Genomic DNA, 15,862 nt, shown 5'->3' on the forward strand with positions numbered 1-15,862 from the left:
TAAGACTGCCATCAGAAAACGAAAATTATTTGTATTTTCAAAATTATAGATATCAAGAAAAAGTACCTTTTACTATATATGCAGATCTCGAGAGTATTCTTCTTGATTATTCAAAAGACCACATGTCCACTACTTGTAAAACCAATCCTTATCAAAAACATGTTGCATACAGTGTTGCATACTATTTTCACTGTTCATATGATAATTCTCTTTCCAGATTTCGTTTGTATCGAGGTAAAGATTGCATCCAATGGTTTGTTCAAGAGTTAAATCAATTGGCTCATTTTTGTAACAACAAATTTCAAAACATTATTTCTATGGAAAAATTAACTACACAAGAACGTGAGCAGTTTGAATCCTCACAAATATGTCATATATGTAAAAAAACATTTTCAGAAAATAACGTTAAAGTGCGCGATCATAATCACTTAACTGGAATGTATAGGGGTGCTGCACATCAGAATTGTAATTTAAATTATAAAGATATTTGTGTTATACCTGTGGTGTTTCATAATATGAGTGGATATGACGCACATTTTTTTATTAAAGAACTTTCAAATTCAATAAAAGGTGACATTAAATTGCTTCCCATCAATAAAGAAAGATATATTTCATTTACTAAATTTGTCGATGATACAAAAGTTAGTTTACGATTTATTGATTCTTTCAGATTTATGCCCTACAGTTTAGACAAGCTTTCTTCCAATTTAGATAATTCACAAAAAATTATTACTCAGACAAATTGTAATAATATGGAAGAATTTTATTTGTTAAACAGAAAAGGAGTGTTTCCTTATGATTATATAAATTCCTGGGAGAAACTCCTTGAAACAAAACTTCCCGAAAAAAAGGATTTTTATAGCCGCTTATACGAACAAGATATTAAAGATGAAGATTATTCTCACGCTATCAAAGTTTGGAATACTTTCAATATTCGTACATTAGGAGAATATTCCGATTTATATTTAAAAACAGATGTGCTTCTTCTATCCGACGTATTCGAAGCATTTCGAACTACGTGTTTATATACTTATCAACTTGATCCCTTACATTATTATACTGCACCAGGCTTAACATTTGATGCCATGTTAAAAACGACAAAAATTAAACTAGAACTCTTAACGGATATAGATAAAGTCCTTTTTGTCGAGAGAGGTATTAGAGGTGGAGTTTCCCAGTGTTCTAATAGATACGGTAAAGCCAATAATAAGTACATGAATAAAGACGAATATGATCCTTCACAAGATAGTACCTATTTAATGTATTTTGATGTTAATAACCTTTACGGAGCGGCAATGTCTCAATGTTTACCGTATAGGAAATTTGAATTTGTAGAAAATTTCAATATTTCAGATATCTTAGATACTTCTGATAATTCCACAACTGGTTATATTATTGAATGCGATTTGGATTATCCAGTAGATTTGCATGAAATACATAGCGATTTACCTTTAGCTCCAGAGCACATGATACCTCCCATTTCAAGGTCTAAACTTAAAAAGTTGTTATTGACTTTATATCCTAAGAAAAATTATGTTATACATTATAGGAATTTAAAAATGTATATAAAATTTGGTATGAAAATAAAATGTGTACATCGTGTTCTTAAATTCGAACAGTCTGCGTGGTTAAAGGAATATATAGACTTAAATACAAGGCTTAGACAGCAAGCGAAGAACGATTTTGAAAAAGATTTTTTTAAATTAATGATTAACGCTATTTATGGTAAATGCATGGAAAATGTTCGAAAACATAGGGATATTCGATTGGTCAGTAAATGGGAGGGACGATGGGGAGTTCGTTCTCTTATTTCTAAACCAAATTTTCACAGTTCCGTTGTATTTGATGACGATTCAGCTATCATCGAAATGAGTAAATTAGAGGTGTTTTTAAATAAACCAATTTATGTCGGTTTTTGTATTTTAGATATTTCTAAAACTTTTCTCTATGAATTCAAATTTTCACAGTTCCGTTGTATTTGATGATGATTCAGCTATCATCGAAATGAGTAAATTAGAGGTGTTTTTAAATAAACCAATTTATGTCGGTTTTTGTATTTTAGATATTTCTAAAACTTTTCTCTATGAATTCCACTATGGTTATATTAAGGAAACATTTAACAATAATGCAAAGTTGCTTTACACCGACACTGACAGTCTAATTTACGAATTTCATGTAGGTGATATATACGAATATATTAAGAAAGATTCTCATCGGTTTGATACTTCAGACTATGATTTGTATAATGTTTATGGTATAGAACAAAAAAATAAAAAAGTGCCAGGTTTGATGAAAGATGAAAATAACGGTAAGATTATGTTAGAATTTGTGGGTCTCAGATCGAAAATGTATGCATATAGAGTTGCAAAGGATGATTTTAATAAAAAAGTAATTAAGAAATCCAAAGGTAGTACGAAAGCTTCACTTAAAACAATAACATTCGAAAATTATAAAGAATGCTTATTTAATAGCCGAAATTACGAAAAGTCCCAAAATCTCATCAAATCAAAACATCATATTGTTTACACAATAAAACAGGAGAAAATAGTTCTCAGCCATAATGATGATAAGAGAATTGTTACAAGATTTGCAACGGATACGCGACCTTGGGGATATCATATTTCGCCACCAGAAATGTGAAGAGTGGGGAATTATAATATAAAAGCAGTATAAGTTAGCTGATGATTTATTCGATGTTGGTGATTTCACATTACTACAATGTCTGACTTGAGACAATTTGTTGATTTGCAAGCATTTTGTGCATCCGAAAATGTGTATAAAATTTATCTTCGCGCCGCTGCGAATGATAGGACAAAATTAAATTTGTTCCTTTACATTATTGAAAAAGCAGAATTTATTGTACCGGATGAAGTATTTAAATGGATTGCTGAAAATGAAGTTGGTTTTTTTACTCTTGACATATGTGTACTCCTACAAAAGAAACAATCTCTTGACAGTTATATTGATGCATTTCTAAATATATGTGAAAGAGACAACATTGAAAATTTAAATTATGCTTCTTTGGAGTTTTTAATGACCACCAACTACCTTGATAATTCACTAGTTTATAAATCTTTTATTTATAAGTTATTAAGTGATCATCGCTGGCAGAATCTGGGGGATATCTTCTATCCTGTTGAAAATATCCAGAAAAATTACCGACGGATCGAGCAATGTGTTGACGAATTTATGTGTCGAGCTGCATATTTGGCAAATCACAAAGCACTCACTACATTCTTTGAGGCTCTAACGATAATCAATTACGATTCCTTCACATTTAAGCCCTCTGAAAATCAGGAGCACAAAAGAATTTTCACCTGGCTCAAAAAGAACATTGTCAAAGGCGAAGCTAATCCTGAATTACCATTAGGATGGACCGAAGGACCAGATGCAGCAAGATGGCCCTCAATTAAATTAGACGATTATAAGAAAACTTTAGATGTAATTTTTGGTTGTCATAAATAAAATACACAAAAATGGTTGTATATGTAGTTTTATTTACCCCTCAAACATAATACATTAATTTTAAATACAGTAACATATTAAATTATTCACAACACTCTGACGACATCTTGTGCAGGAATGTATTTTACCATTCGGTCGTGAAGAATAAGACAGTAGGCTGTGGTGTCTGCTGGAATACCTGAGGTCGTTTCAAACCACAAAGTAATTGTAACGGGGCCTCTCTTCAAAGCTTCCGTTTGTTTAGAACAGTCGATTACTACTATGGGTGTCTTTTCTTTAAATTCATCCTTATCGAATAATGGCTCGCTAGTTTTGGATAAGAACGATGTCTGGAACTCTTTAAACATATCATAGAGAATTGCATAACGATTATTTGTGAAATCAACATTCAAGTTGTCGTAGGGATACATGGTATCGTTAAGATACAATTTTACATCTCTCAGATTACAATGATCAAATTGACTGTAGTTTTTCTTCAATTGATTTTTTCTTCCCTGTTGCAATGCAAAAAGTATGTACTGAGGTTTTTCTAAGGAAGTTTTAATAGTCCAAGTATTAGTTATCGATTGAACTGGTGGCGCAAATTCATGTAATTCTTTACTTCTAAACATAATATCCAATTCCCTGTTGCTCCTTACAATATCGATCAAGGCGATCCTTTCGGCATCGGACACGGACAAGTGATGCATTTTCCAGCATATTTTACTAAGTTCTACTTTAATTTTGTATTTATCATTTGAAGAAATTAAAGCATTTACATCGGTATTAGAACGAACTAAAACAAGCTCTTGTCTTACATTCAAAATAGCCTTTTTGAAATCTTCGCAAAAGCCAAAAATTATTTTTAATGGAATCGAAACTTCAAAAGTTCCATTTTCTTTAATTATATTCGAATCTTTTTTAGGAAACCATCCAGCATTCTCTAGAGCTACGCTTTCATTACTGTTATACGTTACATATCCTTTCATGGTGGACGCTAACCCTGGGTTTCTAATACTATCCACAACGACTCCAGCAATTTCATATCTTATTTGATTAAACAACAAAAGAACGCCATTATTTACAAATTTGATTTCTGGTTTCTGTACAATTTCGTCGATTTCATTTTTCACAATAATCTTACCCTCTATATGCAATGTACTCAAATGAGGAAAAGTGTATAAATCTTGATGTTCAATAGGAATTCTTATTTCATCATCATAGTTATATGAACTGTTAGAATAAGGCAAGTGTGTATGTCTTTCTCCATAATAAATTGAATGATCATATGCAGCTTTTTCGTTTACGTTTAATATTTCAAAATTCATTGCTGTTTTTTATACTGGATAAAAATATTATTTCAAAACCGTTAATCCTAGAGATTCAAGAAATCTACGATTCCCTAATGTTAAACGTTTGATCCTTGTAGAAGGACTGACTGATTTTCTTTTCATCGTCCTATTTATATATACCGAATTTCGGTTTTTTAGATTTTCATTAAAAATAATACCCATCACGTGAGCTTCTTAAGATGCAAACGTACACCCACCTCCTCACCTCTAAAACTAACAATATTTCCTTCTTGATCTGTTATTTTAACGATTATCTCATCTATTTGTTTCGTATTAATTGGTAGATATATTACATTTAATGGTCGCTCCACTATTTTATAACCGGGAGGTACTGTTGGAAAAAATTGATGTATTACGTGAACGGGATTTCCGTTCTTATATGAACCAGTTACTATATTACAATAAACGCAAAGAGCATTCACTTTTAAAATTTTTGCTGGAAAATCTGATATGAGTTTTATGCGCTTTCAGAATGTTGTTCTTAAATCCTAATAAACTTCCTAAGGAATCCTTTCTTGAAAAATTTATATCAAGGGTACATTTAACTTCCGATTTTAATGTATTATTATTTCCTCTGATTATTAAGTTTGGTGTTGACATTTTAAATTTCTTTATTCTATTTCCGTATTCGTCAGTTTGGTATTGAAAATAATGTTCCATATAGTTTTTGATTTCTTTATTTAAATACGACTCAATGTCTTCTATCTCATAAGAACCCTCGGGAATTTCTATATAATGCTCTTTTTTGTCTGCTGTAAAAAAATAAAATTTGTTATTATTGTTATCGATATTTGGAAAAGAATTCCAAGTAACCAAACTTTCTAATCCTAAAGCATAGTTATAATCTTCTAAGATAATTGGTGGATAGTATCTGCTCGAAAGTACAGAACTGTTTCCATCCAATGAAAATACGTTCGACATCGTAGTACTTGCTTCAACGACACTATCAATTGAACTAAAACGTTCTAACTTCGAACAATCTTATTTGTAACAGTTATATAGAAATTGTAGACATAAATGTCCACAATTAATAGTTTTAAAAGTCTGTAAAGCTTGATGATTATATACTATATTACAGGAACCTTTGCTCTGTAAATATTTGATCAGTTCAAGAGGTGGCCTCAAATCTCCATAACTATCGAAGTATATAGCTTCATTTCGAGTTTTTTTATAAGCTGTCCAATGTGTTCCAGAACCTTCCTTATTGTCTAGATTTAATATACCACACTCATTAAGGTGCACTTTATTTGGAAGCGAATCTTTCATAAAAACTCCTCTGAAGCCAGGAATTTTCAAACGCTTTACATATTTGCAAATGTCGATGTTGGTGAGAGCATGTTTTGGAAGATTTATCGGGAGTTCTTTTGAAATTTTGATGGGGCTAAAAAAAGACCATATCCTCTTTTATATGGTTTCAAATATAATCCACTCCCTGACTTTCCTACAGCTATCGACTCCATTTTCTGATTGTGTCTTTGGTTTTCTTTCAACTGTTCTTTGGCTGATTTAGCATCGTTAACAGCTTTTGCAACGGCTGCTGCACCACCACCTAAAGATCCCAGAGCGCCTAAAGCGGCAAATATTGGTAGCAGAGGTAAAAATCCACCACTTTTCGGTATGGGTATTATACGTCTGTGACGAAGAGGTCTCACTCTCTTTCTTCCTTTTGATGATTTTACTGCTCTCATGGCCACTTTAACAGCATCGTTCATATTCTTAAATTTCTTATTTTTTAAAGCAAGCCTGGCGGATTTTCTTAAAACGTTAAAATTCAAGGCCTTTCCACGTCTAACAGTTTTTCTTTTGATTCGACAACCCATACCAAGTTTTATTTTAGCTTTCATAGCAGCCGCAACACCTAAAGCAGCAGCTTTTTCGCCGAAAGATGCGTCCGAAGAACGTAGTCTAAGTTTTGCTTTATCTAATAGAACTTTATCGGCTTTATGTCGATTTTCCAAATCTTTATGTTCACTGTAAGCTATATCGTGAAATTTGCAAGCTTCGTCTAATTGATTTCGACCTTTATCTCCTCTTGCTAATCGTTTTTCTAATTTAGTTCCTGGTCCACAAAAGTTATAACCCGGAATATGAAGTTCAAACGGTAATTTATTAATAACCGAATTTACGATCCCACGTCCACAATATGTTTTTCTGTAGGTCTCACTACGACGACTGTTCCTTGTTCGCTTCGTAATCTTCATTTATACTCAAACTTTCGTTTCAGCTAAAATACTAACGGAATCGTAGAAAAATTTAGTATTTATACCCCTCCACATGTCGGTTTCTTAATTAGATGTCGAAATGCGTTTGATCCCTCAAAACCTTAAATTGCCGATAAGCAATAACGATATCAAAATTAACAGTGAGAATAAAAGACACGGAGATCTTTTACCATCGACAGTAAGATGTATTATTGTCGGACCGTCTAATTGCGGAAAAACCAATGTTATGATAGGTTTAATCGAACATCCAAATGGTTTAAGATTTGAAAATGTCTACGTGTATTCTAAATCTCTTTTCCAACCAAAATATCAATATTTGGAAAATCTTCTAAAACCTATTAAAGGTATAAATTTTTATAGTTTTAGCAATTTCGACAATAACAACATACCACCAGCGCACAAAGCTAAAACTAATTCTGTCTTCATTTTTGACGACGTGGCATGTGACAAGCAAAATTTAATGAAAGAATATTTTAGCATGGGACGACACAGAAATATAGATTGTTTTTATTTATGTCAAACATACACATGTATTCCTAAACATCTAATAAGAGACAACGCAAATTTTATTATTTTATTTAAGCAAGATAATTTAAACTTGCGTCATATTTATGATGATCATATCGGTACTGATATCACATTTGATAAATTTAAAGAAATGTGTTCATTTTGCTGGCAAAATAGTTATGAATTTTTAGTAGTCGATAAAGAGAACGAAATTCGTAGTGGTAGGTTTAGAAAAGGATTTGATAATTTCATTGACCCATTTTCATAATTTCAGTATATAAAAGTATCTTAAACAGTCAACATGCCAGTTCCTGTAAAATATAAATGTCCAAAATGTGGAGGTGAAACAGATACCCCTAACTTACCCTGTATATATTGCTATTATAAAGATCATATAAGAGATCATTACAAAACAAAACATGTGCATCTATACTATTGAAATATGAAAAAAAAAAAAAACTAGTCTTTTTTTATAGAATGTTTGTGAAATGTTGCATACGTATATAAGCCTTTAATTCAAATAGATTGATTCAGTTTATTTGTATTTTCGAAAGTCTTAGGAGACATGGATTCGAAAATATCAGATGTGCTTGATTTAAAAAAGAAACTGATTAAGAAAAGAAAAGATTTACAAAGAAAATTAGAACTAATTAAAGCAACTCAAAGAAATGAAGAAAAAAAGTATGAACCCCTTACCAAACATTTGGAAACATTAATTGAGAGAAGAAGTGAATCTGCAATAAAAAGTAATCAAGATGTGAAAACAAAAAATGCATCGAACATTGAGCACAGTACACCAACAAAGCGAAAGTTGGAAAATACAATTCTATCTCCTGTTCGTGCCAAAAAAACTATCAATAATACACCAATGCAAGAAGAAATTTTCACACCAAGACAAAAAAGAATTGCTACAAAAGTTACTAACCTTGTGAAAAGAATCGATACAATCAAAAACGAAAAAGAACAAGGAATGAGTCCGATTAGTTCAAAATATGATATTCTGTCACAGGGAGATTTCGAGGAATCAATAAATAAAACAGATGCACAGAACAATGTGTTCGAATACATTCCCGAAAAAGACAATGATAATTACAACTTCGATGAAGTTCTTGAAAAATCTGTTCAATTAAGTAAAAATTATATTAAAAACATCGTTGATACAGATGTTTACAACGAATATTTAAATGATTTTGATGAATTACCGAGAAAATATATTGACGAAATGCATCACGATACAGAAAGTAAATTTGATCACAGAACAGGCGTAAGACATGACACGTTCTCAGAGAAATTTTACATTGGTTCGAAGGAGGTACAATTTGTAGGTCCAGATATAAAAATAGATAATGAGATATTTAAAGGGACGCCTGGAATTTATGAACTCATTTTTAAAAAGAAGCCTATTCATTTTACTGTGGAAGACAAAGAAATATACAAAAAAATTCTAGAAAAAACTAATGCATATCGAAGAAATTTCGATGAAAATGATCGAATATTGGGTACAAGTTCTATGAAATACAAAAATATTATAGGACCATTGTTCTCAACTCTCACGAAGTATAAAAAGCCGAAGAAAGGTGGTCAAGTATTGTTTAAAGAAGTAAACGCAAATAAAGTTGATTATGTGTATTGGGAAGATCCAAATGAATTAGTTGAAAGACTGAAGTTGTTAGTCGCTTCCCAGACAGCAGGCCACTCAGGTCACCAAAACGAAATCGTTTCTATAATAGAAGAACTACGCGAAGCTAAAATTATTGCTTAATATGACTCTGGATAAATTCGGACGTCATTTGCTGAAACATACTAAACTTTCAGATTCAGTTGACGATGCTATGATTACTATTTCGAACTATATGTTCTATAATCTAATATTTCACTTCGAGTCAGCTGAAACCATCGAAAACACGTACATATTAAAGTCTAAAGAAACTCACTACACGTTTCCTTTAGAAATTGGTTCAATTGCAAAATTAAATATTACTAGCAATGAAATAAATATTTGTGTAAATAACAAAATATTTAATAAAGAAGAAATGGAAGGACTTTCATTACGTAACGGTGACCGTATCTCGTTCAAATATGTCTTCAATAAAACAGAAAATGTACCAGATTTGTTCGCAGAAATGATAATAAAATGCCCTGTGAATTTTGAAGAATCATTAGTTACGTCCGAGAAAGCATATTATAAACACAAGAGCAATAAAAATGAAGCGCAAGAAGGTGTATGAACCAACTCCCATTAAAAGAGATATTGTTGCAGAACTGCACAAACCTGTAAGAATTAATTTTACACGACGTAAGGTGATAATTAAGGGTATTAACGAAACATTACAAGCAGATTTAGTGGAAATGATACCGTATGCTAAGACAAATAGAGGATACAAATATATACTTATTGTTATTGACTGTTTCTCAAAATATGTGTGGGCTGTTCCAGTAAAATCGAAAGATTCTCAACAAATAACCACTGCAATGGAAACAATTTTATCCAAGATCGTATGGTTACCCAAAAATTTACAAACAGATCAAGGAAAAGAATTCTATAATATAAAGTTTCAAAATCTTATGAAAAAATACAAAATTAATCATTACAGTGTTTACAGTTTAAAAAAAGCCTCAATCGTTGAAAGAGTAAATCGCACATTGAAAAATTTAATGTGGAAAGAATTTAGTTTGCAAGGAAATTATAAATGGTTAGATTTATTGCCAAATGTGGTACATCAATATAATAATTCTTATCATCGTACTATAAAAATGAAACCCTCACAAGTTAACAAAAGTAATGAGAAAGCTATTCTAAAAGCTGCTTATACTCGCATTAAAATAGTTAGCAATAAACAAAAATTTACAGTTGGTGACAACGTAAGAATAAGTAAATATCGTGGAATCTTTGATAAGGGATACACACCCAATTGGTCAAATGAAATTTTCGTAATAAGGAAAATTAATCTCACTAATCCCATCACATATTTTTTGAAAGATGAAAAGGGTGAAAACATTTTAGGTGGCTTCTATGAAATGGAACTACTAAAAGTTAAGCATCCAGGTGTGTATCTCGTTGAAAAAGTTTTAAAAAAGAAAGGCAACCAACTGTATGTCAAGTGGTTAGGATTTAATAGCACCCACAATAGTTGGATTGATAGAAAAACAATTGCATAGTCGCTTTCTTCTCAGTCAGTCGAAATAATTGACAAGATGAAGTTGGTTGTAGTTGACGTACAAGGTTTTACTCTGCAAGAATTCATTGTAAAAGAACTTACGATATACGATGGAATTAACACAATACATGAAACATTCAAATCCACCAAACAATTCAACGAACTCGATGAAAAAACCAAGAAACAAGCCAGATATCTAGAACGTTACCATCACATGTTGAGATTTAATGACGGCTCCAAGGATCAGATATTTGCAAAAGAAATTTTGCTCAAATACATCAAGGAACATGGAGTGGAGGTCTTATATGTAAAAGGAAAATGTAAAGAAAATTATCTCATGGAAACGCTAGGAAAAGACTGCCCCAAAGTTGTGAACCTCGAAACAATTGAAGACTGTGTGAAATTGCCTAAAGAAATCCCATCATGTGATAATCATATATCTAACAATAAAAAATGTTACTGTTCTTTAAATAATGCTAAGTGTCTATACAATTGGTTGTATGAAATATTTCCTCAATAAATGACGTAATATTAAATTGTGTTTCATTTAAAAGCAAAACAAAACTGTAGAACTGCATATAAAAAAAAACTGTCAGGTGTGGGATTCGAACCCACGCTCTCTTTCGAGAATCAGAGCTTAAATCTGACGCTTTAAACCGCTCGGCCAACCTGACTACGGACATAGAGTCAGATCGATCGAGCACAAGGCGATGACAAAGCAAGGTCAACGCCGAGGTCAGTCACGTTCATACACAAAGAGTCAATTGTCGACCAAAAAGATCAATGACCGCTCGATCAAAAGTTGTGGGGCTCCTAGCTCGGGTTGACCTCATTTGACCTGAGCCAGGAGCCCCACTATATAACTACTCATGCAGAATCGACTCAGAATAGGAAAAGGAGACGTTTAGGTCAATTTTATGCATTCTGGCGTTCGTAGATACAAGAAAACTGTTAAAATTCTTCAGAAACGTCACTTTTGAAGTGTTTTCTTGTACTTTTAAGCCAATCAGATACCCTACGGGCTCGGAAAGTGCAACGGAACCTTCAAATTTTAGCTAGAAACTGTATTTTTGTCGATTTTTATTGAATTTGAACTATATTTCAACGTTTTTTGATGGTTCTGAGCCACCAAACACACTTAAAGCATGCAGAATCGAATAGGAAAAGGAGACGTTTAGGTCAATTTTATGCATTCTGGCGTTCGTAGATACAAGAAAACTGTTAAAATTCTTCAGAAACGTCACTTTTGAAGTGTTTTCTTGTACTTTTAAGCCAATCAGATACCCTACGGGCTCGGAAAGTGCAACGAAACCAGCAAATTTTAGCTAGAAACTGTATTTTTGTCGATTTTTATTGAATTTGAACTATATTTCAACGTTTTTTGATGGTTCTGAGCCACCAAACACACTTAAAGCATGCAGAATCGACTCAGAATAGGAAAAGGAGACGTTTAGGTCAATTTTATGCATTCTGGCGTTCGTAGATACAAGAAAACTGTTAAAATTCTTCAGAAACGTCACTTTTGAAGTGTTTTCTTGTACTTTTAAGCCAATCAGATACCCTACGGGCTCGGAAAGTGCAACGAAACCATCAAATTTTAGCTAGAAACTGTATTTTTGTCGATTTTTATTGAATTTGAACTATATTTCAACGTTTTTTGATGGTTCTGAGCCACCAAACACACTTAAAGCATGCAGAATCGACTCAGAATAGGAAAAGGAGACGTTTAGGTCAATTTTATGCATTCTGGCGTTCGTAGATACAAGAAAACTGTTAAAATTCTTCAGAAACGTCACTTTTGAAGTGTTTTCTTGTACTTTTAAGCCAATCAGATACCCTACGGGCTCGGAAAGTGCAACGAAACCATCAAATTTTAGCTAGAAACTGTATTTTTGTCGATTTTTATTGAATTTGAACTATATTTCAACGTTTTTTGATGGTTCTGAGCCACCAAACACACTTAAAGCATGCAGAATCGACTCAGAATAGGAAAAGGAGACGTTTAGGTCAATTTTATGCATTCTGGCGTTCGTAGATACAAGAAAACTGTTAAAATTCTTCAGAAACGTCACTTTTGAAGTGTTTTCTTGTACTTTTAAGCCAATCAGATACCCTACGGGCTCGGAAAGTGCAACGAAACCATCAAATTTTAGCTAGAAACTGTATTTTTGTCGATTTTTATTGAATTTGAACTATATTTCAACGTTTTTTGATGGTTCTGAGCCACCAAACACACTTAAAGCATGCAGAATCGACTCAGAATAGGAAAAGGAAACGTTTAGGTCAATTTTATGCATTCTGGCGTTCGTAGATACAAGAAAACTGTTAAAATTCTTCAGAAACGTCACTTTTGAAGTGTTTTCTTGTACTTTTAAGCCAATCAGATACCCGACGGGCTCGGAAAGTGCAACGAAACCATCAAATTTTAGCTAGAAACTGTATTTTTGTCGATTTTTATTGAATTTGAACAATATTTCAACGTTTTTTGATGGTTCTGAGCCACCAAACACACTTAAAGCATGCAGAATCGACTCAGAATAGGAAAAGGAGACGTTTAGGTCAATTTTATGCATTCTGGCGTTCGTAGATACAAGAAAACTGTCAAAATTCTTCAGAAACGTCACTTTTGAAGTGTTTTCTTGTACTTTTAAGCCAATCAGATACCCTACGGGCTCGGAAAGTGCAACGAAACCATCAGATTTTAGCTAGAAACTGTATTTTTGTCGATTTTTATTGAATTTGAACTATATTTCAACGTTTTTTGATGGTTCTGAGCCACCAAACACACTTAAAGCATGCAGAATCGACTCAGAATAGGAAAAGGAGACGTTTAGGTCAATTTTATGCATTCTGGCGTTCGTAGATACAAGAAAACTGTTAAAATTCTTCAGAAACGTCACTTTTGAAGTGTTTTCTTGTACTTTTAAGCCAATCAGATACCCTACGGGCTCGGAAAGTGCAACGAAACCATCAAATTTTAGCTAGAAACTGTATTTTTGTCGATTTTTATTGAATTTGAACTATATTTCAACGTTTTTTGATGGTTCTGAGCCACCAAACACACTTAAAGCATGCAGAATCGACTCAGAATAGGAAAAGGAGACGTTTAGGTCAATTTTATGCATTCTGGCGTTCGTAGATACAAGAAAACTGTTAAAATTCTTCAGAAACGTCACTTTTGAAGTGTTTTCTTGTACTTTTAAGCCAATCAGATACCCTACGGGCTCGGAAAGTGCAACGAAACCATCAAATTTTAGCTAGAAACTGTATTTTTGTCGATTTTTATTGAATTTGAACTATATTTCAACGTTTTTTGATGGTTCTGAGCCACCAAACACACTTAAAGCATGCAGAATCGACTCAGAATAGGAAAAGGAGACGTTTAGGTCAATTTTATGCATTCTGGCGTTCGTAGATACAAGAAAACTGTTAAAATTCTTCAGAAACGTCACTTTTGAAGTGTTTTCTTGTACTTTTAAGCCAATCAGATACCCTACGGGCTCGGAAAGTGCAACGAAACCATCAAATTTTAGCTAGAAACTGTATTTTTGTCGATTTTTATTGAATTTGAACTATATTTCAACGTTTTTTGATGGTTCAGAGCCACCAAACACACTTAAAGCATGCAGAATCGACTCAGAATAGGAAAAGGAGACGTTTAGGTCAATTTTATGCATTCTGGCGTTCGTAGATACAAGAAAACTGTTAAAATTCTTCAGAAACGTCACTTTTGAAGTGTTTTCTTGTACTTTTAAGCCAATCAGATACCCTACGGGCTCGGAAAGTGCAACGAAACCATCAAATTTTAGCTAGAAACTGTATTTTTGTCGATTTTTATTGAATTTGAACTATATTTCAACGTTTTTTGATGGTTCTGAGCCACCAAACACACTTAAAGCATGCAGAATCGACTCAGAATAGGAAAAGGAGACGTTTAGGTCAATTTTATGCATTCTGGCGTTCGTAGATACAAGAAAACTGTTAAAATTCTTCAGAAACGTCACTTTTGAAGTGTTTTCTTGTACTTTTAAGCCAATCAGATACCCTACGGGCTCGGAAAGTGCAACGAAACCATCAAATTTTAGCTAGAAACTGTATTTTTGTCGATTTTTATTGAATTTGAACTATATTTCAACGTTTTTTGATGGTTCTGAGCCACCAAACACACTTAAAGCATGCAGAATCGACTCAGAATAGGAAAAGGAGACGTTTAGGTCAATTTTATGCATTCTGGCGTTCGTAGATACAAGAAAACTGTTAAAATTCTTCAGAAACGTCACTTTTGAAGTGTTTTCTTGTACTTTTAAGCCAATCAGATACCCTACGGGCTCGGAAAGTGCAACGAAACCATCAAATTTTAGCTAGAAACTGTATTTTTGTCGATTTTTATTGAATTTGAACTATATTTCAACGTTTTTTGATGGTTCTGAGCCACCAAACACACTTAAAGCATGCAGAATCGACTCAGAATAGGAAAAGGAGACGTTTAGGTCAATTTTATGCATTCTGGCGTTCGTAGATACAAGAAAACTGTTAAAATTCTTCAGAAACGTCACTTTTGAAGTGTTTTCTTGTACTTTTAAGCCAATCAGATACCCTACGGGCTCGGAAAGTGCAACGAAACCATCAAATTTTAGCTAGAAACTGTATTTTTGTCGATTTTTATTGAATTTGAACTATATTTCAACGTTTTTTGATGGTTCTGAGCCACCAAACACACTTAAAGCATGCAGAATCGACTCAGAATAGGAAAAGGAGACGTTTAGGTCAATTTTATGCATTCTGGCGTTCGTAGATACAAGAAAACTGTTAAAATTCTTCAGAAACGTCACCTTTGAAGTGTTTTCTTGTACTTTTAAGCCAATCAGATACCCTACGGGCTCGGAAAGTGCAACGAAACCATCAAATTTTAGCTAGAAACTGTATTTTTGTCGATTTTTATTGAATTTGAACTATATTTCAACGTTTTTTGATGGTTCTGAGCCACCAAACACACTTAAAGCATGCAGAATCGACTCAGAATAGAAAAAGGAGACGTTTAGGTCAATTTTATGCATTCTGGCGTTCGTAGATACAAGAAAACTGTTAAAATTCTTCAGAAACGTCACTTTTGAAGTGTCTTCTTGTACTTTTAAGCCAATCAGATACCCTACGGGCTCGGAAAGTGCAACGAAACCAT

The 15,862-nt window shown here is 32.9% G+C and overlaps 1 protein-coding gene across 1 annotated transcript; it reads left to right on the top strand.

Annotated features, from left to right (window-relative positions):
* Positions 1-752: 752 nt before the first annotated feature.
* LOC135121967 (uncharacterized) lies at positions 753-2,640 on the top strand. The gene is made up of 3 exons (XM_064046231.1): positions 753-1,883; positions 1,927-2,008; positions 2,063-2,640. The coding sequence occupies exons 1-3, from the start codon at positions 753-755 to the stop codon at positions 2,638-2,640; spliced, it is 1,791 nt and encodes a 596-aa protein (XP_063902301.1).
* Positions 2,641-15,862: the final 13,222 nt, after the last annotated feature.

This window comes from Zophobas morio, unplaced genomic scaffold (genome assembly GCF_036711695.1).
Source record: "Zophobas morio isolate AGI-343-1 ecotype UQ-CSIRO unplaced genomic scaffold, CSIRO_AGI_Zmor_V1 ptg000808l, whole genome shotgun sequence".
Classification (NCBI taxonomy): Eukaryota; Metazoa; Arthropoda; class Insecta; order Coleoptera; family Tenebrionidae; genus Zophobas; species Zophobas morio.

What these genes read in the sequence shown, in the direction of transcription:
- LOC135121967 (XM_064046231.1), top strand. Translation starts at nt 753, where the DNA reads ATGGAAGAATTTTATTTGTTAAACAGAAAAGGAGTGTTTCCTTATGAT. An exon ending in TCGAAATGAGTAAATTAGAG is followed by an intron (nt 1,884 to 1,926) that starts GTGTTTTTAAAT and finishes TTTGTATTTTAG; the next exon opens with ATATTTCTAAAACTTTTCTC. An exon ending in TTCAGCTATCATCGAAATGA is followed by an intron (nt 2,009 to 2,062) that starts GTAAATTAGAGG and finishes TTTGTATTTTAG; the next exon opens with ATATTTCTAAAACTTTTCTC.